Genomic DNA, 25,302 nt, shown 5'->3' on the forward strand with positions numbered 1-25,302 from the left:
AGGCACATATTTGAAAACTGGGACCATGATTTCCATAATTAAACCACACTTACTCAACATACCGTACCATTCATTCCATGTTAATTGCTTCCATAAGAAAAGCTTACTAATTTTCAGCTTTGTTTTTTAAGGTTGCTGGAAGGAAGTCAAGTGGTTGGGGGTATCGTATAGGAAAGAATAGACATCCCCATAAATGCCTTTTGCTCCACAAACTTAGTGTTCTTTCCAAAAAAAAAACCCCATTTTAACATAGTTTTAGATTTTCTAGCCAATGAAGGTCCTATAAACTCTTTTGGAATTTATTCAGTCATTGAGGTAGCGCATACTTACCCTAAATTAGACCCATTCCTTTTCGCCCTTCCAAATAGTATCTTACAGGTATTGTTGAGTACGCAGACACGTTTTACTTTTTTCTTCTTAAAAATAACACGCTCATGTACTTATACAGAAATGGGTAATGTGAAAAGAAGTGGAAATATTCTAGGTAAATGTGAACTAGCACTTCACATCTCTGATCAGGTGCTGCTCGCGCCAGTGGCGCTGTTAAGCAATCTTAGTCCTCTCCTCTGCAGTACCTGCTGTTTCCAGACACAGCAACCCAATTGTCAGTATTGAGTTGACGGATTTCCAGACATGTTAGCTGGTTCCCTAAAAAAAAATTACGTAAGTAAATAAGTATACCTATAATACTTAAACAATATATAAAAAGCATACAAGCTAACCTAGCTTACTAATATCTTTTTGCCAAAAATAAGTTCCACATTGTTGAGTTTTTTCCTAAATATATTCAAGTCAAAGAAATTTTAAAAGTTATGATGTACTATTCCATGCCCTCGTTTTTCTGGCTTACAAAAACGTACAGCTGAAATGCCAGTATCTGAGATATGTTTATGACAAACCCATGCATTTCTTGTGAAAGACTGGAGAATTGTTTTATTTAATCATTAGTTTTCCTGAAGGTTTTAGCTTGATTCTGCAAGTTTAAACATGCTCAGTATAAATGAAGGAATGCCCACATGGAAAAGACGACGAAACAGTGCATGCTCAAAAAGCAGGAGTTTGAATATAACCAAGAAATGTGCCTCCCCAAAAAGTTTGAGGTAAGTCAGAGGAGGTTTAAAATGTGCCCTAGACTTGGTATGTGCATTTAGCAGAACGGGCATTAACCTTTACATCTCTCTTCTCTGAACCTGGAACAGTTTTGTTCACATATAATTTTTTGAAAGGGCCCGCGAGTTTCAAAGTATCTTTTCCTTTCTGTTTATTTTCCAGTGGCAGAATCAGGCCCTGTTTTTGTGATAGGTTTTACTTATGAGTTTAAAATTTATTTCAGAAGCCAGCCCAGTAGCAAGCCCTACATTATCATAAACTGCTTTAAAAACAAGATACATGCAATTCCACCAACATGTAAAATGCAAATGAGAGGGAGCCTGTCCATTTTTACAGCTCCATCAGACAAAATTTTATGTTAAATAGCTGTCTTCTCACAGTTTCCTTTTATTGGTTCAAGTCTGTTTTAATCTCCCTCCACATGACTATTCTTTGAATATATGGACGCATTTGATGTTCTCTGCAAGTCTTTATTCCACACACAAAATAATCCACTTTCCTTCTACTGTTCTGGAATGCGGTCTCTGCCTAGGTCCTGGTCACCTGGTTCAGAGGTTCTAAAGAGCCTAGGCCATTCCCTTTCTTCTCAGATGTCATTCTGGTGCTGGGCCGTGCATCCATGGTTGTTGTCTAAGGCTAAATAGTTCAATTGAGCAATCGACACAAATAAAACATTAACACTTTTACTTCTATATTAAGTTCATGATCCAAATAAATTAGACAAACTATAGGTTTTGTTCAAATATCACCATTTCATAACTGTTATTTTCAAAATTACTGTTTTATTCTCTCCTCTTTCACCTTCTCCCTCCCCCTTTCTCTCTCACACACTCTCACTCACACGTACACACACACACAAACCAAATGCATCCCTTTCATTGTTTCTCATATGTAGAGGTACTTTTTAATTTCATATAAAGTTGGATGTTGGTAGGAAATACTAATAAAAATAGTTTTATTAAATTATAGTTGACATATACAACACTAGTTTCAGGTGTATGACATAGCAATTCTACATTTATGAACTTTGCAATGTGATCACCACAGGAAGTCTAGTCACTGCACCAAGCTATTATTGACTGTATTGCCTGTGCTGTCCATTATACCCCCGGGGCTTACTTGTTTTACAACTGGAAGTTTTTACCTCTTATTCTCCTTGACCTTTTTACCCATCCCCTCACCCTCCTCTTTTATGGCAGCCATCAGTTTGTTTTGTGTGTCTGTGAATCTGTTTGTTTTGTTTTGTCACTTACTTTGTTTTGTTAGATTCCACATGTAAGTGAAATCATAAAGCATTTGTCTTTCTCTGTCTGACTTAATTCACTTAAAATCATCTAGATCTACTCATGTTGCAAATGGCAAGATTTCATTCTTTTTAATGTTGAATAATATTCCATTATATATTTATACCACATCTTCCTTATCCAGTCATTTATCAATTGATACTTAAGTTACTTCTAAAATTGGCTTTTGTAAACAATGCTGCAAAGGATATAGGGGCATATATCTTTTCAAATTAGTGTTTTCATTTTCTTCAGACAAATGCCCAGAAGTGGAATTGCTAGGCTGGCTGTATGGTAATTGTATTTTCAATTTTTTGAGGAACCTCCTTAGTGTTTTCCGTGGTGGCTCTGCTGACTTCCAGTCCCACCAGGGGTACGTGGGGGTTTGCGTGTCTCCACACTCTCACCATCACTTACTAATTGAGTTTGATAGTAGCCTGCCTTGCTGGTGGGAGGTGGCCTCTCATTGTCTTTCTAACTGGCATTTCCTGATGATTAATGATGTTGAGCAACTTCTCATGTGTCTGTTGGCCCCATTTCCCTCTTTCAAGAAATGTCTATTCAGGACCTCTGCTCATTTTTAATTGGATTGTTTTTGTGATGTAGAGATGTGTGAGTTCTTTATATATTTTAGATAATTAGCCCCTTATTGAATATGTCATTTGCAAGTATCTTCTCCCAATTAGTAGGTTGTCTTTTCATTTTGTTGTTGGTTCGCTTCACTGTGCAAAAAGCTTTATAGTTTGATGTGGTGCCATTTGTTTATTTTTGCTTTTGTTTCCCTTGCCCAAGGAGACTTATCCAAAAAAAATATTACTAAGAGCAATGTCAAAGAATTTACTGACTATGTTTCTTTTAGGAGTCTTATGGTTTCAGTCTTTTAAAGATATTCAAGTCTTTTATCCATTTTTGGTTTAGTTTTATTTATGGTATAAGAAAATGATTCAGATTCATTTTTTGCATGTACTTAATTTTCCAGCACCATTTATTGAAGAGACTGTCATTTCTCCCTTGTACATTCTTTCCTCCTGTGGCATAGATTAATTAATTAATTGCCTATATAAGGGTCAGTTTATTTTTTGGCTCCCTAATCTGTTCATTGATCCGTATGTCTGTTTTTGTGCCAGTAATATGCCGTTTTGATTACAGTAGCTTTGTAATAGAGTTTGAAATCAGGGAGTGTGTACCTCCAACTTTGTTCTTTCTCAAGATAGCTTTGGCAATTCAGGGTCTTTTGTGGTTTCATATAACTTTTTGGAATATTTGTTCTAGTGCTGTAAAATATGCTGTTGATATTTTGATAGGGGTTGCATTAAATCTGTAGATTGCTTTTGGTAGTTTGGACATTTTGACAATACTGATCCTTCCAGTCCGTGAAAAACACTTGCACCTGTAAGGTAAATGCATGCATGTGCACATTCAGTTAAAGCCCACCTACTGACCAGAGGACCTCTGACGTCAGCAAGAGAAACAAATCCTTATGGAGGGACAGTGTGGCTGCCCCGCCCCTGAGCTCCTTTTTAACACTGTGCTTTTCCAAAGAGTGATACTTTTTCTAACTACACTGCAGAATATATGAGGCAAAATTAAAATGTTAAAATATATATGTGCGTGTATCTGTACACACACACATACTAGGATAAGAAGTTTTACTAAAATCTGTAATAAGATGACTCTGCTACTGGACACTGGATTTTTTAAACCTTTGATTAAGAAAGACTAGAAAGGAAATGAAGGAAGCATATGCATAATTTAATCAGAGGGCACTATAATAACTCCAACATTTATACAAGAAAAATAAAGTAACAAGGAAGTGCTCATTAAATAAAGTGAGTTTAAAATGTATTATTTGCAGATGGATGAAGAGATGCAGTCAGTAGTCTCAGCAGTATCTTAATGAAATGTCCCTAAACATTCAGACATAAGTGACTGAAAACTAGAACATCTCTATAAAGCCTGGTCGCTTCCAACTAAAAACACTTACAACACCTGTTATGACAGGTGCAAAAAGGAACAAATTCTAAACAATTTGCTTTCCCTGGTACAAGAGACTGGATAATTATCCAACGTCACTCATATTGGACCAGAAGCCCTCCATTGTCCAGAAGTCATTCTTTAAAGTGTACATAATCTTATAAATTTTATTTTACTCAAAACATCCTTAAGTTATGGAAGGAATGTTTTCTTTGTTTATAGAATATGATTATAGGTATATTCATGTTTGAAATATTTTTCAACATAATAAAATAGGCAGCTTCTAGGGAATTGCAGTTTGTATCATTTACTTTCCTTAAGGAAAGTAAAATGTAAGCTACTCAATTTCATTTCAGTTAAGTGAGCATTAAGTTTGATGACATTAATAAAGAGATTAAAAATCTGCATAAGAGATAACCATCAACATTCATAATCTTAATCTAGAATTTCTAGGAGTTAGGCTTCCTAAAATAGAGCAACTACTAAATAAGACCATTATTATGAAACAAAATTTTAAATCTCATCTTGGAAATTCTACAGTCCTCAACTAACTTTGACCAAAAAAAATTTATTTTTCATAAGGGAAGAGAGGAGCTAAAGGTTTGGGGTTATTTCTTTGGGTTTTTTTAAAGCAAAAACATTCTGTTAGTTTCTGCTTTTTCACACTTACGACCTTGAGTGAATCCCAGTGCCCTTGTCATGCCCCACTCCAGTTAAATTGGGATCTCGGGAGATGGGTCTCAAATATCAGTAGTATATAAAACCCCTCAGGAGATTCAAGTGTGCAGCCAAAGTGCCAATATTGAGATGAGTTGAGAAGTGGGCAGGATTTATGACTAAGTAACAAAATAGACTTGTGGACTCAGAATGTCAAGGTGCCTTGAAAAGGTCTTTTATTTATCCTATGACTCCAGGCAGTAACTGATCTAAATTATGATGAAGAGTGGATTAATCAGGTAGAGTACAAGGTTGTAAATAAAGGAGATGAGTGATGTTTGTATTACACTGGAATGACATTAACTCTGGCAGTACAGTGATGGTTTAATAGTGCATGGCAAATACCCATTTGGTTTGGATAGCAAATACAGATTTAATTGAAACTATAATGCAAATTTAAGAAATCTACATGTAATTGCCCAAATTAGAGTTTAGTCAATAGGATGAGAACACCACCTCCCCAAGGGAAACGTCGTGAAATTTGGGAGACCACAAAGGGTTTAGTACTTCAATATTCTATCTAAAGCACTAACTCTATTTGACTGTTTTATCATCTGTTTTTAAAAAATCACCCTGATAAACATCTGATAAATGAGGAAAGTGGGTTAAAATGGTTACCAAGTAGTCTCGAGAGAGGAAGAGAAGTTCTAGAAAAAGGCACGTCTCTGGTGAAGAAGGAAGAGTCGGTTCCTGCTTCCTTCCTTTGGGGGCCTGAGGAGTACGCTCCTGGTATGAGATGTGCTCGCGGGTCCAGGCCTTCTGGGCAGCTGGTGCTGCGGCCGTGGTTTGCTGCACCAAAGCCGTACCCACGTCTTCCGTCGTTACAGTGTACATGAGGCAGGCTTATTTATTATTGCTTAAAACAGGTGAATATTTATTATGACCACATACTTCAACCTTTATTAGAGTATTGGATCACTAAAATTAATATGATAGTATAAAAATGTTTTTGTGGGTTTTTTGTTACAAAGATTTTTTCATTTATTTATCTTTAGAGGGGAAAGGAAGGAGAGAGGAATATCAATGTATGGTTGACTTCCATGTGTCCCCTGCTGGGCACTGGCCTACAACCCAGGCATGTGCCCTGACTGGGAATCGAACCACAATCCTTTGATTCACAGGCTTGCACTCAATCCACTGAGCTACACCAGCCAGGGCTGAGAATGTCTTAATGTTTCTAGATTTATAATTTGCTATTGAAAATTTGCAAACGGTTAAACGTAAAATTTTCTGATCTTTACCTAAACAGGCAGTATCAGGCTTGTGTTATAATTATCAAAGCCGTTTAATGTATTTAAAACAAACTTTTCAACCATGCTGGCAATGAAATGGTTTTTATTAGCAAAATCCTACTCTACATAGATGTTTCATTTCTCTAAAAGTGTATTGCAGTAATTCAGGTTTTGTTGAGATTTTAGATGCTACTGTTTTGTGAACAATTCGGTCACATTGGTAATCCAATAGAGGTGCCTACTATATTGCATTATCACTTAAAATCACTACTTCATTTCTGAAATACTTTATAGATAGTTTGCAATTAGTGTTAGGTTATATATAAATTCCAGATTTTATAGTATAATCTGAAGATATACAGGGTCTGTCTGGAAAAAGTCCAGCCATTGTTAACATGATGAGAATCGTTTGTGTGACATCATATAGCCTGGCAGCCAAGGAGAGTAGACTGGGTTCCCACACATTAACAATGACTACTTCACTGTACTAGTCACTGGGGGGTGGTAGACACCTCGCTGAGTGAGCCTGCCATTGCATTCAAAATGAGCAAGTAGAGCAAAAAGTCTGCATCAGAGTTTGCACTAAGCTTGAACATTCCTTTATAGAAACTATTTGGATGATTCAGAAGGCCACAGCCATGGGCAGATGGTGATCAGCAGCCTCATCACCATAGCACGTCCACTCGTGCATCCTGTCCCATGCAGGGTTTTTTGGTGAAACATCAAATCACCCAGGTGACTCAGCTCCACTACAGCCCAGATTTGGTGCCTTGCAACTTCTGGCTTTTCCCAAAACTAAAATCACCTTTGAAAGGGAAGGGATTTCAGACCATCAGTGAGATTCAGGAAAATATGACAGGGCAGCTGGTGGTGACTAGGAGAACTGTGTGAGGTCCCAAGGTGCCTGCTTTGAAGGGGGCTGAGGCATCATTGCCCCATGTATGTTTCTTGTACTTTGTATCTTCTTCAGTGAATGTCTCGATTTTTCACATTACATGACTGGATACTTTCTGAACAGGCTGTATACACACACACACACACAGAGACACCACCTTTTCTGTACCTATTTATCCATCAGTGAACACTTAGGTGTTTCCATTCTTTGGCTATTGTAAATAATGCTGCAATGAACATGGAAATGACAGATAACTATTCAAGATAATTATTTTATTTCCTTTCTATACTCAGAAGTAGGATTGGTCAATCATATGGTAGTTCTATCGTTAATTTCTTGAGGAACCTGCATATCACTATCCATGGTGGTTGTACCAGTTTACATTCCCACCAAAAGTATATACAGGTTTTCTTTTCTCCACATTCTCACCAGCATTTGTTGTTTCTGGGTTTTTTGGTTTTTGTTTTTTGGTTTTTGACTCATACAATTGCTTTAATCTCCACAAGGTAATGTGCCTTTTTTCCCCTTCATTTCAATTCAGGCAACAGTTCTTTTTTTTCCTCTGAATTTTTTTTATTCTTTATTACAGCAGTCCCAATGTTTTTCCCTTCCACCCTCCTCCACCCAGCCCACCCCTCCAGCCCACAGTCAGTCCCCTGTCCTTTGCCCATGTCCATGTGTTATTCATGCATGTTTTTCGATGAGTCCCTTCCCCTTCCACCATTCCCCGCTCCCCCCTCCTCCAGCTATCAGTCTGTTCCATGTCTCCATGTCTCGGGTTCTGTTTTTCTTGTTTATTTTGTTCATTAAATTCCAGTTATAAGTGAGGTCGCACAGTATTTCTCTTTTGCCAACTGGCTTGCTTCACTTAGCATAATAGTTTATCCAGTTCCTTCCATGCTGTCACGAAAGGTGGGACTTCTTTCTTTCTGCTGTGTAGTATTTCATTGTGTATATGTACCAGAGTTTTCTAATCCACTCATTTACTGATAAGCACGTGGACTGCTTCTATCACTTAGCTATTATAAATAGTGCTGCTATGAACACAGGGTTGTATGACTTCTTTTGAGTTGGTGACTCAGGATTCTTAGGATATATTCCCAGCAGCAGAATCACAAGGCAGCCCATTTTTAATTTTGAGGAAATTTCATACTGTTTGCCACAGTATGCAGTCTGCATTTTCACCAAAAGTGTGCTAGAGTTCACTTTCTCCATATCCTTGGCAGAATTCATTTGTTGATTTATTAATGGTAGACATTCTAACAGATGTGAGGTGGTATGTCATTGTGGCTTTAATTTGCATCACTCTGATGGCTAGTGATGTTGAGCATTTTTTCATATGTCTATGGGCCCTCTGTGTGTCCTCCTGGAGAAGTGTGTATTCATGTTTTCAATAGTAGCCATTCTAAACAGGTGTGAGGTGGTAATGTATTGTGATTTTGAATGCATTTTTCCAATAATTAGTGATGTTGAGTAATTTTTCATGTATCTGTGAACCATTTGTACATACTCTTTGGAAATTTTTCTATTTTGGTCCTCTGCCCATTTTTTGAGGTATTATTTATTTATTTTAGAGAGAGAGGGAGGGAGGGAAACATCCATGTCAGAGAGGAACATGAATCAACTGCCTCTTGTACACGCCCCAACCTGGGACAGAACCCACAACCCAGGCATGTGCCCTGACCAGGAATCGAGCCAGTGACCTTTTGCTTTACAGGACAACATGCAACCAACTGAACCACAATGGTCAGGGCTAGTTATTTGTGTTTCTTCTGTGGAGTTGTATGAGTTTTTTGTGTGTTTTGGATATTAATGCCTTTATCAGATATGTGGTTTGCCAGTGTTTTCTCCCAATTCGTAGGTTGCCTTTTTATTTCATTGGTGATTTTCTTTGATGAGCAACAGTTTTTTAGTATGATGTAGTCACGGTTGTTTCTTTCTGCTATTGTTGTCTTTGCTTTTGGTGTCAAACTTAAAAAAATCATTGCTAAGACCAGTGTGATTACTGTAGCTTTGTATATATTTGCAATAGGGAGTATGATGCCTCAATCTTTGTTCTTTCTCAAGATTGCTTTAGCTATCTGGGGTCTTTTGTGGTTCCATACATTTTTTCAGATTTTTTGGTCTATGTCAGCCTGATGTCTATGAGTCTGTCTCTGTTTTGTGTGTTAGTTCAGTTTGTTCATTAGATCCCACATATGAGCAAAATCATATGCTATTTGTCTGTTTCTGGCTGGCTTACTTCTCCAGGTCCATCATGCTGTAGCCTAGGGTAAAATTTTCTTCTTTTTTTACTGCCAAGGAGTATTCCGTTTGTAAATGTACCATAGCAGTTTTATCCACTGATATCTGTCTTATCCACTCATCTACTGATGGACACTTGGGCTGCTTCCAAATCTTGGCTATTGTAAATAACACTGCAGTGAACATAGTGGAGCATGTATTCTTTCAAATTAGTGTTTTGGGTTTCTTCAGATAAACTCCCAAAAGTGGAATTGCTGGATCATAAGGCATTTCCATTTTTAGTTTTTTGAGGTGTCTCCACACTGCTTTCCACAGTGGCTGCACCAGTCTGCGTTCCCACCAGCAGTGCAGAAGGCTTCCCATCTCTCCACGTCCTCGCCAGGATAGGCAGTAAAGTCTCAGACATTGCTCTTAGTAATGTTTTCCTGATAGACCACCTTGGGCAAGGAAAAGAAAAAATAAACAAATGGAACCACATCAAACTAAAGAGTTTTTGCACAGCAAAGGAAACCATCGATAAAATGAAAAGACAACCCACTGAATGGGAGAACATATTTGCCAATATATCAGATTAAGGGTTAATATCCAAAATTCATAAAGAACTTATAAAACTCATCACCAAAAAAATCCAATTAAAAAAAATGGGCAAAGAACCTGAATAGACACTTCTCCAAAGAGGATCTATAGATAGCCATTAGACATATCAAAAGATGTTCAATGTCACTAATCATCAGAGAAATGCAAATTAAAACCACAGTTAGATATCACCTCACACCTGCCAGAATGATTATCATCAATAAATCAACAAACAATAAGTGATGGAGGTTTTTGATTGCTGATTCAGTCTTCTTAGTAGTAATTCACCCATACATACTTTCTGTTCTCTCAGGATTCAGTCTTGGTATGTGTCTAGGAATTTATACACTTTATCTAATTTGTTCAATTTGTTGGTATATAACTGATCATAGTAGTCTTTTGTAATCATTTGTATGTATCTGGTATCAGTTGTAATGTCTCCTCTTTCATTCACAGTTTCACTTTTTGAGTCCTCTTTTTTTTCTTCATAAAGCTAGCTAAAGGTTTGTGTGTTTTGTGTCTCCTGGTTTAAAATCTGCTTAGTTTCATTATCTTTTCTGTTGTGGTTTTAGTCTTTATTTTCCATTCTGATATTTTTGTCCTTCCTTCTACTAGCTTTGGACTTAGTTTGTTCTTTGAGATCTTTTTTTTTTTCATAGTGTGGGTGTTTACCACTATGAACTTCCCTCTTAGAACTGCCTTTTGCTGCATCCCAGTAAGTTTTAACATGTTGTGTTTCCATTTCGGTTTGTGTCAGGATAACTTGATTTCTCTTCCAGTTTCTTCTATGGACCATTGGTTGTTGAGGAGCACGTTGTTGATCTCCATGTATTTGTGAATTTTCCCATCTTCTCCTCACAATTGATTTCTGCATTCAAACCATTGTAGTTGGAAAAGATACTTAATGTGATTTGAGTCTTTTTTAATTCATTCAGATTTTTTGTGACCTAATATATGGTCTATCCTGAAAAATATTCCAGTGCATTTGAGAGTATGTATGTTGCTGATTTTGGATGGAGTGTTCTCTCTGTGTATCTTTGATCATATGATCCAATGTGTAGTTTAAGTCTAATGTTTCCTCATTAATTTTCTGCTGCAATTATCTATTATTTTTTGAAAGTGGAATATTGAAGTTCTCTACTACTGTTGCATTGCTGTCTGTTTCATCCCTTCATATCTATGAAATATTTGCTTTATATATTTAGGTGTCCCTTTGTTGGTGCATAAATATGTATTAATGTTATATCCTTTTGATGAGCTGAGCCCCTTATAATTATATAATGACCTTATTTTTCTCTTGATACATTCTTAGCATAAAGTCTATTTTGTCTTTAATCAGGGGTAGATACAAGTATAGCTACCCCTGATTTCTTTCATTTTTTTATTCGCATGGAATATCTTTTTCCATTCCTTCCCTTTCTCCCTATGTGTTAAAGCTGAAGTGAGTTCCTTGTAGATAGCATGTATTTGGATCTTGTTCTTTGTTATTTTTTAAAGGTTTCATTTATTATTTTTAGAGTGAGGGGAAAGGAGGAAGATATAGAAGGAGGGAAACAGCAGTGTGTGGGAGATACGTTGATTACCTCTCAGGAACCCATAACCTGGGCACGTTCCCTGACTGGGAATCAAAGCAGTGACATTTTGCTGTGCAGGACAGCCACCCATCTGAGCCGCACTGGTCAGGGCTAGATCTTGTTTTTTTTTAATCTATTCAGCCACACTTTGTTGTTGGAGAATTCAGTCCATCTATATTTAAAGAAATATCAGTAGGTATGCACTTACCGCTATTTGGTAATCATGTTGTGTTTATTTTCCTTGTTCCTTTGTTACTCTCTTGCTTCCTTCCTCCGTAATTTGATGACTTCTCTAGTGGTGTGCTTTCACTCCTTTGTCTTTATGTTTTGTGTATCTACTGTAGGCTGTTTTTTTTCTGGTTACTGTGAGGCTTACATGAAACATCTTGTATTTGCAAGTGTATTTTTAAGCTGATAGTAACTTATTTTCAGATGCATAGAAAAGTTCCTTCCACCCACACATTATGTTTCTGATGTCACAATTTGCATCTTTTTTATATTGTGTATCCATTAATAACTTATTATGCTTATTTTTAATTCTTTATGATGTCCTGTTACTAAGTAGTGCCGTTTTGTTTTAATTTGAAAAAATACCTTTTAACATTTCTGTAAAGCTAGCCTACTAGTGATGAGCTACTTCAGCTTTTGTTTGTCTGGGAAAATCTTTCTCCTTTAATTCTGAGGAACAAGCTTACCACCAGGTAGAGTATATTTGGTTGGCTATTTTGTTTTCCTGTAGTAATACTTTGAATGTATCATCTTACTACTTTCTGCCTGGAAGTTTCTGCTGAAAAATCTGGTATAATCTTATGGGGGTTCCTGCCCAACCAGGGCACCTAAGCAGGGCACACAGGAAGCTACGGAGCCCATCCAGCACCCTTGCTGATGGTAACACTTGAACAGAGCAGTAGCTCATGGCTTTCCCTGTCTGCACAGCAAAACTGGTGGCCTCACCTGCCCAGAGAGTTAAGTGCTCACTCTTGCTTGAGTGGGGTCCACAAACAGTGAGCCATGTAAACCCCGAATACCACACTGCTTGCTACACAGCCAGTCCAGGGAAGCTGATTCAGAGTCCCATGTACTACAGGTTGGGGGCAAAAGTAGGTTTACAGTTGCTTGTACAGGAAATACAACAATTAATAAATAATAATAATACAATAGTACTCACAACTAGAAACCTGCTTTCATGCCATCCTGTGTAACAGTTCCCCGTCCTACAGCTTCACTTGGATAGGGATCAAAGCCAGGAGTCCTGTCCACCTTCTCAGTCAGTAGCACACCACCCCCAATCCCCAACCTCAGAGCCAGGTCAGTTGCCTCACCCCCCAAAACAGACCATAATGGCAGGCCCCTCCTCCCTAAGGTTATTACCAGTAGACACACCCAGAAACCCCAAATGAGTGGACTGGTAAAGGTCAGTCTGCCTAAGGAAACCTGGGAAGTGTGTGAAAAGAGCCCAGTTACTCAATGTGCAGATACCAGTGTAAGGAATCAAGGATAATGCAAAATAAGGTAAATACGGCACTACCAAAGGAAACTACTAAAGTTCTCATAACTGACCCTGAAGAATTGGAGATCTATGTCAAGAACTCAAAATAAATCTCTTAAGGAAGTCTAGTGAACTACATGAACACACAGCTAGCTAAACAAAATTAGGAAAACAGCGCTTGAACAAAACAAGAATTGTGACAAAGAAATAGAAACCATAAAAAGAAAACAGAGGTGGGGGTTCATGCCTTTGGAAGCAACGGAGTATTTGGGGGTCTAGGAGAAATGCGGGCTGTGGGGAACGAAGCCGGAGGTTCTAAAGGGCCGAGCGAAAAGGCCTGGTGCGGGGAGACGAAAGGAGGACAGAGTGACTAAACATGGACAAAATCAATGAAGATACTTTTCTTTGGGGAAAACTGGTCACTTGACTCAAAAGACTTTAAGAAACTTTTCCAAACTTTAAAAAAACTATAATCTGACTTCCACCAAGATGGAGGCATAGGTGGAAGCACTGCACCTTCTAGCACAACTAGGTTTAAAAACAACAAAGTTTTAGCAACAAAAATGCAGCCAAACCACAGAAAATTGAACTACACGGAAGTCTGACAACAACGAACCCTTCAGCCAAACCGGTAAGAGGGGCAGAGCCAGCAGCCGTGGGCAGATCCCAGGTGTGGAGAAGTGGGCAGACCCAATGAGGGCGCAAGACAGTGGACCTAGTGAGGGTGGTGGACTCACTGAGGGCTAATGGCAGTCACACATTAGCACGTATATAAACTGGTGAACGAGCTGGCAGTGAGACAGACCACGCAGGCCCCAGTGGCAGAAAGCAGCAGAGGGGACCTCCATTGTCACTCTCTGACCCCACCCCCACATACAGCATCACAAACCAGCCACCTGGGTTGCCCCGCCCTGGTGAACAACTAAGGCTCCGCTCCTCATATGTAACAAGCATGAACACATCAAAACATGGCCCAAGAACAACTCAGAGCCCCAGAGCCCATAAATCTAAGCCATGAAGAAATAGCCAAACTTTCAGATGCACAGTTCAAAACACTGGTGATCAGGATGCTCACAGAACTGGTTGATTTTAGTCACAAATTAGAGGAACATATGGAAGCTAAAGTAATTGAAATGAATGGAAATACACAGGAAACCAATAGTAATGGAAAGGAAACTAGGACTCAAATCAAAGGAGTGGACCAGAAGGAAGAAAAAAATGACCACACAGAAAAGGATGAAGAAACAAGAATTCAAAAAAATGAGGAGAGGCTTAGGAACCTCCAGGACATCTTTAAACGTTCCAACATCCGAATTATAGGGGTACCAGAAGGGAAAGAGGAACAGCCATGAGTGGAAAACTTATTTGAACAAACAACAAAGGAGAACTTCCCCAATCTGGCAAAGGAAATAGAATTCCAGGAAATCCAGGAAGCTCAGGGAGTCCCAAAGAAGTTGGACCCAAGAAGGAACACACCAAGGCACATCATCGTTACATTAGCCAAGATTAAAATGAAGGAGAGAATCCTAGAAGAAGCAAGAGATAAGGGGACAGTCACCTACAAAGGAGTTCCCATCAGACTGTCAGCAGATTTCTCAAAAGAGACCTTACAGGCAAGAAGGGGCTGGAAAGAGGTATTCCAAGTCATGAAATCCAAAGACCTACATCCAAGATCGCTCTATCCAGCAAAGCTTTCATTTAGAATGGAAGGACAGATAAAGTGCTTGTCAGATAAGATCAAATTCAAAAAGTTCATCATCACCAAGCCCTTATTGTATGAAATGTTAAAGGGACTTATCTAAGAAAAAGAAGATAAAAAAGATGAACAGTGAAAGGACAGCCAACTCGCAGCTATTAAGAACCACACCTAAAACAAAAGCAAACTAAGAGGACAGCTAGATCAGGAGCAGAACCATAGAAATGAAGATCACATGGGGCAACAGGGGAGTGGGAGAAGAGGGGAGAAGGTAAAGAAAATAAGTAGCATAGACGGTAGGTAGAAAATAGATAGGGGGAGGGCAAGAATAGTATGGGAAATATAGAATCTAAAGAACTTGAGACCCGTGGTCATAAACTAAAGGGGGGGAATGGTGGGGGAGAAGTGTGCAGGGTGGAGGGGAATGAAGGGGGGAAATAGAACAACTGTAATGGCATAATCAATAAAATATATTTTTAAAAAATAAAAAAACAGAAATTGTAGAATTGAACAATGTAATTGATCTGAAGAGCTCAATAGTTCCTAAAGCAGACTCGGCCATGCAGAACAGGAAATCGGAGACGTGGGGGATAGGACTTCTCAAATTGTCCAGTCAGAAAAAATAAATAAATAAATAAATAAATAAATAAATAAATAGTGCCGAAAGTCTCCAGGACCAATGGGATAAAATGAAAAGAAAAATATTTGTGTTTATGGAAATTCCAGCAGGAGAGAAAGAGAGAGGAACACAAAGTATATTTAAAGCAATAATAGCTAACAATTTTCCAAACCTGCGGTGAGAAATGAACATCCAAATCTATGAGACCCAAAATATCCCAAATAGGGCTACATTGAGATACATTATAATAAATTTGTCAAACATCAAAGACAAAAGAGATTTTTAAAAGCGATGAGAGTAAAGAGAGGTTACATACAAGAGAACCCCCCTAAAACTATCAGTGGATTTCTCAGCAGAAACTTCAGACCAGGAGAGAATGGAATGACAAATGAAAAATATTGAAAGAAAAAAACTGCCTATAAGAATTCAATACCCAGTGAAGCTGTTCTTCAGAAATAGAAAAGGGATAAAAACTTCCCCACACAAACAAATGCTGAGTGAGTTCACTAACCAGATCTGCTTATAAGAAATATTAAAGGGAGTTCTTTGAGTGGAAGTAAAAGGACACTAATTAACAGCATATAAACATAAAAAGGCAGTAAAAACTCACTGGTAAGTATATAGTCAAAGTTAGATTCTATAATATGCTAATTTTGGTACATAATTCACTTACAACTCTAGCTTAAAAAGTTAAAAATTAATGTAAAAATAACCATAACTAAAATAATCTATTATTTGTTACTCAGTATAAAAATATGTAAATTATAAAACAATAACTAAAACGTGACAGGAAGTAGAAGTAAAACTTTAGGAATTCTGTTGAAGTTAAGTTGTTATCAATGTAAAAATAAGATGTTAGAATTTTAAGGTATTAGAATTTTAAGGTATTTTATGTAAGTCTCCTGGTAACCACAAGGGAAAAAAATCTTAGCAATTGCAAGTACATAATAAAGAAGTCAAAGCAAACTGATACAAAGGCTGTCAGAACATGGAAAAAGAGAGCAGGATAAGAAACAAAAAACAATGGATCTATAAAACACCCAGGAACAACAAAATGTTAACAGTAGATCTTTATCTGCCAATAACTACTTTAAACAAATGAATTAAGTTCTCAATCAAAGAAAAAAAAAAAGAGCCCCAGTTGGTGTGGCTCAGTGGATTTAGTGCTGGCCTGAGAACCGAAGGGTCACTGGTTTGATTCCCCGTCAGGGCACATGCCTGGATTGCAGGCCAGGTCTCCAGGAGGAGGCGTGTGAGAGGCAACCACACATTGGTATTTCTCTCCCACTTCTTCTCCCTCCCTTCCCCTCTCTCTAAAAATAAACAAATAAAATCTTTTTAAAAAAGGCAGAGATCAAGTTCTCCACAACCTTTAGCCCTAGCTGTTGTGGTTCAGTGGGTTTAGCACTGGCCTGAGAACCAAAGGGCCGCAGGCTTGGTTCCCATTTGATGTTCCCATTTGAACATGCCTGGGTCCTGGGATCATTCCTCAGTTGGGGTGCATGCAAGAGGCAGCCAGTTGGTGTTTCTCTCTCACGTCAGTTTTTCTCTCCTCTCTCCCCACCTGCCCCTCCCTCTGCGATCAATAAGCATGTCCTTGGTTGAGATAAAAAGAAGTTTATATAATTTCATCTGATAACTTTGTCAACTATGCTGAAAATTAGGCAAGTGCAATAAAATTATGAGTAATCTGTAACATTTTAACTTAGTAGTTAAATTTAATTTTGCAGGATTAATACACTTGACTCTGCAGTCCTAAAGCTATAGGAGATAAGAAAATTTAAAATCCATTTTGCATTAAGTTTTTTAGTATATTAACTGAGGAACTCTATACTTACTTGTGACTATAAAAATATCAATCCACCTCTGCTAAGACCTACTTATATCAATCAACTTTTGACAAAACAAAATTCTTATGTAATATGAAGAATGCGGAGCAGCGAAACACCGCGTTTCAACCTTTGTCCCAGCACATGAAGGTTAGGACGTAGTCCCTTTTTAATACTGATTTGAGGGCTCTGAATTAACCTCTAAAGGATGTATTTCTTGATAATAACATTGAATTCTACTGGAAATGCATTTGAGAGACTTGATTTAGAATAGTCTCAGATAATACACTAATTATTCATTCTATTGTCTTAAGTATATCCTTTTATATACAGGCACTCATTCACCCACCCAACAAATGTGTATTGAATACCCACTATAAGCACTTGGCAAGTTGCTGCAATTGCAAAAATAAGTATCTCAACATAACTAACAGTCTGTCTGTCTCTGAAAACAATCTTCAAAATAATGGAGTTTGCTTTATGGTTTTTGATGGTAAATATTAATTTGGACCATATTCTGTGGGGACAATAAGTCATAACTTTGTTTTTTCTTGGAAATGAGAGAAATTGCTTTAACAAAATAGAATTTATGAAGAGGCAGAAGTACCTGTTTGCAATTCTGGGATGCTAATTCTTGTTTATATTCATTGTACACCGACATTGACTTCAAGATTTTCTTCCGAGGTTCTTTCTTTCTCTTTGATTTCACACAGTGACTTTCTCCAAGAGCTTTTTTCCCTTCACGTAGGAAAATAAGTATGAACTACATGCCTTTACTGTGTTCTTTACTTTAAATAGCATAGTTAAAATGTACTACTAATATTGGATACTCATTAAGCATGACTTAATACCAAACTTATTATTATCAGTTTTATCACCAGTAGTAGATTGTGGTTCAGTTTGTGTAAAAGTGAATTCCTAGTCCAGAAGTTTCTTACTCCATTAACTTCAAAACAGATTTATTTTTGGAATGATATATTAAAATATACTTGTTGACTGTTATCATAATGGTTTTTAGTGTATTGTCACATAGGCTTTCATTTTAAATGGGGGCAGTATGGCCCCCAAGTTGGCAAAAAATTGTTTCTTGGGAACAAGAAAGCATAGTTAGCGCGATGGTTTAAGGCCCTCAGAAGCTCAGCTCTACCTGACAAAATCTTACTCCTTACCATTTAATTGCTTCCATTAGGAAGAAATTAGGTTAAATTTATTGATTAGAATACTTAATTTAAAATAAATATAAATTTAACTTATTTTTTCTCCTAACATGGGTAATAAAAAAAAGATTGAGAAACACTGTTCCAGACCGATAGTTTCTTAAGACAGGAATCGTGTCTTAAAATATCTTTAAATCATTAGCCATTAACATGTAGCACTTATACTCCCCATAAATGTTGAATAAACTCCATATTTTCAGTATCTGATATTCTGAAAGTCTATTTAAAATAAGCAAGTGCCTTAGAGAAATCAACTCACACTTAAAAACACTGTGCCTCAGCCATTTGCTTGAACAAACAATGGTAAGTTTACTGGTTTATTCAGAAAAGGCAGACATAATATGAAGAGCAGGCATTTGGCAAAAAAAAAGGCAGCTTCTTCCTCATATTAAAAGTAGTAGGAAAGAATGAAAACAAAAAAGCAGCAACAGCAGCAGCAGTAGTAATAATAATACAAGAATCTAACATTGGACCTTTGCTATGGACCAGTCATATGATTTATATGTATTAATTCATCTAATCCTCTTAATAGCTCAATGAATTAGGTATTTTCACTCTTTTCATCTTACAGTGGAATCTGCAATTAATCACTGTGATTAGTATTCTGACGACCTTTCCAATGTCATTCTAATACTTATCCAGCAACAATGTCTGTGAGGATATTTTCTTGTAGTCTGATTTTGACTTAGAAATTGCATTCATCCCTTCTAATTTACAGCTTTAGAAATTCCAAAATTATTGAAAAACACCCACTGTCTCTTTACTTTAAAAAACTTTTGAAGAAGTTAACATTAACCAAGCAATAGGCAGTATCCAGCTTAATGATCATTATCCCGCCTGCCGATGAAAGCTCATTGCCTGCGCCGTCCTGGCCTGAGCCACCATTGCCTCTCAGTGTTCAGAGCTGGAAATGCTGTAGCCTAGCGTCTTCCTGTACTTCCTACACCTCCTTTCTCCCGCCTTCCACCAAAAAGGAAATTAGCACTCATGAGGGCACTTTTAGAGTGAGAGGGGCACTATTAATAGTTATACCGGGACAACATGACCAGACTGAGACTGACCTGGGAAGAACCAGCACGTGTGGGCTCCCTCCTCATGCTGCTCCATCTTTTGTGCCACGTCTGTTCTCAGCTCCGCTGTTCTCTGCAACTCTGCCGTCAATGCCATCACTCCTTTACACAAGCAACTGGACCTTTTGAACCCGAAGAATCTAAGGGTTCTAAATAGTCTTCGGGGGTAGTTAAGTCACATATTTTTAGTGTAAAAATAACAGTAATAATTTCCAATGACAGTGTTACCCGCTCTCCAGCCTAAATTTGTAAAGAAGTTTTTAGGTATATAAACTGCTTTGGGAATGTTTGTGTTTATGTGTTAGGATAATATTTGAATGTGAGAAAAACTATTCCTACTTGCCCTCTCTCTTACACAAACAGAAAGGCCCCTTTCCTCTTCAAATAGTGACTGTAGTTTAGAGAACAGTAGTTAGATAGCTTTAAAAAGCTGTCAGGATTGAAATAGCTAATATATATCACCAAAACAGAATACTCACAGGTTGGGTGCAAGGCAGTTCATTGGCATGTAGGAAGGTAACATTCAAGTTTATATCATTTTATCTACACAGAAGAAAAAAAGAATCTTTGCTAATATTTTGTGAGGACTTACACTGGTATACTCGCTTACATGTTATCATGGTATGTCATGGTAGCTGAGGAAAATGGGAATTTTGACAACACAGAAAGGCTGACTTCATTTGTTTTTCTCATTTTCTTTTTTGTTCTCCTTTTTCCCTCTCCGCCCTGCACCCTCCCTCCCACCAGCTTTCTTCCCCTTGTACTTCATGTCCATGGGTCATACATATAAGTTCTTTGGCTTCTCCATTTCCTGTACTATTCTTAATCTCCCCATTTATTTTGTACCTACCATTTATGCTACTTATTCCCTGTACGTTTTCCCCCACCCTTCCCCCATCCCTGCTGTAACCCTCCATGTGATCTTCATTTCTGAAGATCTTCATTGCTTGGTTCTCGCCCGCTTTCAGTCACTTCCCCCACTACCCACAAGCAAATTGGGCCCTTCTGGTGCTGATTCTTGGGTGGGTGGGTTTGTGTACATTTTAAGACCCTGTGGGTCTCTCTAATGAACTCTCCTGTGAGGCTGGGAGTTCCTCCCACTGCTGCAACCCCCACAAATTTTTACAGCCAGAGATTTTGAGGCTTTAGTTTCCTGGGCACAAACGCTGGGTCGAGTGGTCTCTCTTCCCAGTTGTTCCTCTAGCTTCTCTGCACGCAAATGTGGGGCTGCCCAGGCTGCCGGCTGCTGCCTTGCCTGCCCAGTCCACTGCCTTGCTGCAGGTCCTTGGATGTAAGTCCTGGCCTTTCATGACTTGGAATACTACTTTCCAGCCCCTTCTTGCCTGCAAGGTTTCTTTTGAGAAATCCGCTGACAGTCTGATGGGCACTCCTGTGTAGGAGTTTCTCAGCTGCCCATCTCCACCCCTCCTACTGGTCTGGATGAATGTTTCTTCTTTAAATCCTTGGTTGTGGGACTTCTGTATAGTTTGATTTTCCTGGCAGTTCTGGTTGTCTTTTGTTTTTAAGTTTGTTGTTGTCCTTCTTTTGGTTGTGCGAGGAAGCAAAGCATATCTACCTATGCCTCCATCTTGGCCAGAAATAGTCATTCCATTAGTTTGTCTTTTTGTGAGTTGCAATATATTGAAGTTTACATGTGCCCAGGTAATTGGATTTTTATATTATCTAGTTTTAGCTATACTACCAGTACAAAGTGGCCAAGAGACTTAATGAAACAGAATCGTATAAAGAAATCAGAGTAAAGATAATAAGACCAACAAAAAATAGAAGAGCTGACACGTCAACCTAATATAATTCAGTCATTGATGAAAGAAATTAAAGAAGGTACAATTAAATGGAAAGCTATTTCATGTTCATTGATTGTCCACACTACTCAAAGCAATATAAGAGTTAGTCCAATCACCATCAAAATACCAATGGTGTATTTCACAGAAATAGAAAGAACAATCATAAAATTTATATGAAACCACAAAAGACTCTGAACAGCCAGACCAATTTTGAGAACAGAATGCAAGGTATCATGCTTCCTGATTTCAAATTATATTGCAAAGCTCTAATCAAAATAGTATGGTACTGGCATAAAAACAGTTAGACCAATGGAACACAACAGAAAGCCCAGAAATAACCCACTCATGTAAATTCAACTGATTTCGGTGGGGGTGCCAAGAGTACAAAATAGGGAAAGGATAATCTCTTCAACAAAATAGATTTTTCAATAAATGGTGCTGGGAAAACTTGATTGCCACATGCAAAAGAATGAAATTGAACCCTAGCCTACACCATATATAAAAATTAGCTCAAAATATATTGAAGACCCCAATGTAAGACCTGAAACTGTAAAACCCTGCAAGAAAACATAGAAGGTAAGTTTCTTGACAGTGATTTTTTTTTAATCTGACAACAAAAGCTTAGGCAACAAAAGCAAAAATAAACAAGTGAGACCACATCTAACTGGAACACTTCCGAATGGCAAAGGAGGCAATAAAAAAATAGTCTATGGATTGGGAGAAAATATTTGCAAACTATTATATATATGTATAAACTATTTTGTGTATGACACTGAAAATTTGCTAACACAATAAACTTCAGGTGCTTTCACAACCACAAAAAAATAATTATTTGAGGAAACAGATGTGTTAATTAGCTTGGCTATAGTAGCCATTTCACCATACAATTATGTCAAATCATGTTTTATACCCTAAATATATATGATTTTCATTTTAAAAATAAGACACATATAAACAATAGTTTAGGACCCATTATTGATCACAGAAGTTTGACTTTAAATAACCATACTAATACCCGATGAATGAAGCCTTGTGATCAGAATAAGCAGCATATATATTTAATATTGCTCAGTTGTGAAAATGGGTGAGCTAGAGTCTGCTTTAAGCTTGAGCACCACAGCATCATTATCACTAGAGTTGCTATTAAATAATAAAATTAATTTTTTTTCTTCAGTTTATTGTATTGTCTTCACTTACACATTTAAGTACAGAAATAAAGTAGGCAGTAAGTAGTAAAAAGCAAAGATTAATGATCAGATTATCAGTCTTTAGAAAATTGAATTTTATTTTTTAGAGACTTTTGAAATTACGTATCAGTCACCCAGCAAAACCAGGTTGCTATTGGGCAAGTGCTCACACAAGCTCTGAATAATTCACATGTAAATGTCACAAAGGAAAAAAAATACAGTATTTTACAGTGAGATGTACTATTTCGCAGAAATGTCAGTTATATCATTTAGACTATTACTTACTTTTGATATTGACTTTTTATGTACAAGCCAATCACTTAAGGACACATATAGTTTGAAATTTATAAAAATTAAAGCTAATTTTAATTAGCTAATTTAGCTTTGCCAATTTTACCATCCCTACCCTTAAAACCCTTAACTGAACGAGGCATCTGATCGTTGCTTACCATTGAAAAGAACCATTAGGAATACAACAAACCGTGTAGTGAAAATTAAGGTGTGGTCAGTTCATGGCACCTGTGTTCCTAATGCAGTGTCCTTTCTGGGCACATATACCCGGATACAATGGACTTTAACACTCCCACACATCTTCTAGGTTTCCACAGACATGCAGCTCCGGTCACGAGGAGGCAGTTCCCGCATGGCGCTCACAGGATGGACTACCTGCACTTCGAGGACGACAGCCGTGGTTGGTGGTTTGACATGGATATGGTGATCATCTATATTTACTCGGTGAACTGGGTCATTGGGTTCATTGTTTTCTGCTTCCTTTGCTACTTTTTCTTTCCGTTTTAGGAATTTTCACACCTTACTACAGTTGAACAATCACAAATGATGTAGATAATAATTAAACATTTTTAAGTGTGCTTTGAAATTTTTATAATATTGGGTTATATAAAATGTGGGTGTTCATAGGAAGTCTGAATATAAGTAACTTATTAACATTTTTCGTGTAACAAACTGAACTTTATATGTCTATCTAGTTCTTAGCAACAGTGTACCATTAATTTCACAGTTCTTCATGTAGGATTTGTGGACTCTAATTTTACAATGTCTCTTTTACACTTACCTTCATTATAAAGACTGAGGTTTTCCTCCACTTAAAAAATAGTAAAGAGACAAAATGAAATAATATAGGTAGATACCAGAAAGTATTTAGTCACCACTTATTCTCAGGCAAATGTATGCATTAAAGATAAACCATATTCTCGGCAACTAGTCTAACAGGGTATATTCAGTTTGGATTTCTAGCCATCCCCAAAAAAGTCTCTTTCTATTACCAAGAAAGCTGACTGCCCCTTTTTTTACAGACCTAACAGTAGCTTTAGTGCAACATTTTTCATTATTACAAGAGAATAGTAAATATTTTAAAAAGAGACTAACCCCCACCAATATACACTTAAAGAAGTATATTAACACTTTTATGAATTGCAGGATTTATTCACCTGAAGAAATAAAAAATTTATTGACTGATTTCGAATAGTCTAAAATGGCAGTGCATGTCCAAAATGTAATTAATTTAGTGATTCATTTAACTATAAGGTTGTCAAATATATTGTAAATGTGCAATAAAGAATGCTTTTAAATTTTTATTGTTGGTATGTAATTTAATGTCTGGAATAAAGAATTTTTGGAAATAGACTTATGGATTTATAGAAAGAAAATCTGACATTTATTTTAACTTATTATTACAGTAACCCTTGGAATTAGTTTTTTCCTTACTAAAAAATAAATAGGAGATCTAAATTATCCCAGTGTGCTAAGCAATTTGGGCAGGTATTCCAATTTTAAAAGTGCGGAAATTAAAGCATAGGGAAGTAAGCTTATTTATCTCAGTCACTCAGGTGATCTTTGTGTAACCTAGAACAAAAGTTTTTATTTTTTTTTTTTTTTTATTAATTAAATTTATTTATTTTTTTGAATTGATTATGCTGTTACAGTTGTTCTATTCCCCCCTCCATTTCCCTCCACCCTGCCCCCCAACCCCACCATTACCCCCCTTTAGTTTATGTCCATGTGTCTCAAGTCCTTTAGGTTCTATATTTCCCAAACTATTCTTGCCCCCCCATCTATTTTCTATCTACTGTCTATGCTACCTGTTTTCTGTACCCAATCTGGCAAAGGAAATAGACTTCCAAGAAATCCAAGAAGCCCAGAGAGTACCAAAAAAGTTGGACTCAAGAAGAAACACACCAAGGCATATTATAATTACATTAGCCAAAATTAAAATGAAGGAAAGAATCCTGGAGGCAGCAAGAGCTAAGGGGACAATCGTCCCCGTCAGGCTGTCAAGATTTCTCAAAAGAGACCTTACAGGCAAGAAGGGGCTGGAAAGAAATATTCCAAGTCATGAAATCTAAAAACCTACAACCAAGATTGCTCACCCAGCAAAACTTTCATTTAGAACGGAAGGACAGATAAGGTGCTTCTCAGATAAGACCAAATTCAAGGAGTTCATCATCACCAAGCCCTTATTATATGAAATGTTAAAGGGACTTATCTAAGAAAAAGAAGATAAAGAAACATGAACAGTGAAAGGACAACAAACCCACAGTTATTAACAACCACACCTAAAACGAAAGCAAACTAAAAGGACAGCTAGAGCAGGAGTGGAAACAAAAGTTTTTATTAAGGAATAAAAACAAAAGCAAATAACTAGAACAGGAACAGAATCACAGAAATGGAGATCACATGGAGGGTTATCAGCTGGGAGGAGGCAGGGGGAGAGTGGGAGAAAAGGTACAGGGAATAAGAAGCATAAATGGTAGGTACAAAATAGACA

The 25,302-nt window shown here is 37.3% G+C and overlaps 1 protein-coding gene across 4 annotated transcripts in view; it reads left to right on the plus strand.

Annotated features, from left to right (window-relative positions):
- RNF180 (ring finger protein 180) overlaps nucleotides 1–24,088 on the plus strand; it is a 159,343-nt gene extending 135,255 nt beyond the window's left edge. For all 4 annotated transcript variants that reach the window (XM_037150814.2, XM_037150816.2, XM_037150815.2 and 1 more), the window contains one exon: nucleotides 23,116–24,088. In XM_037150814.2, coding sequence (XP_037006709.2) covers nucleotides 23,116–23,315 — 200 coding nt within the window. In that variant the 3' untranslated portion in view covers nucleotides 23,316–24,088. The remainder of the gene's footprint in view (nucleotides 1–23,115) is intronic.
- Nucleotides 24,089–25,302: the final 1,214 nt, after the last annotated feature.

This window comes from Artibeus jamaicensis, unplaced genomic scaffold (genome assembly GCF_021234435.1).
Source record: "Artibeus jamaicensis isolate MK-2021 breed Jamaican fruit bat unplaced genomic scaffold, CSHL_Jam_final scaffold_369, whole genome shotgun sequence".
Lineage (NCBI taxonomy): Eukaryota > Metazoa > Chordata > Mammalia > Chiroptera > Phyllostomidae > Artibeus > Artibeus jamaicensis.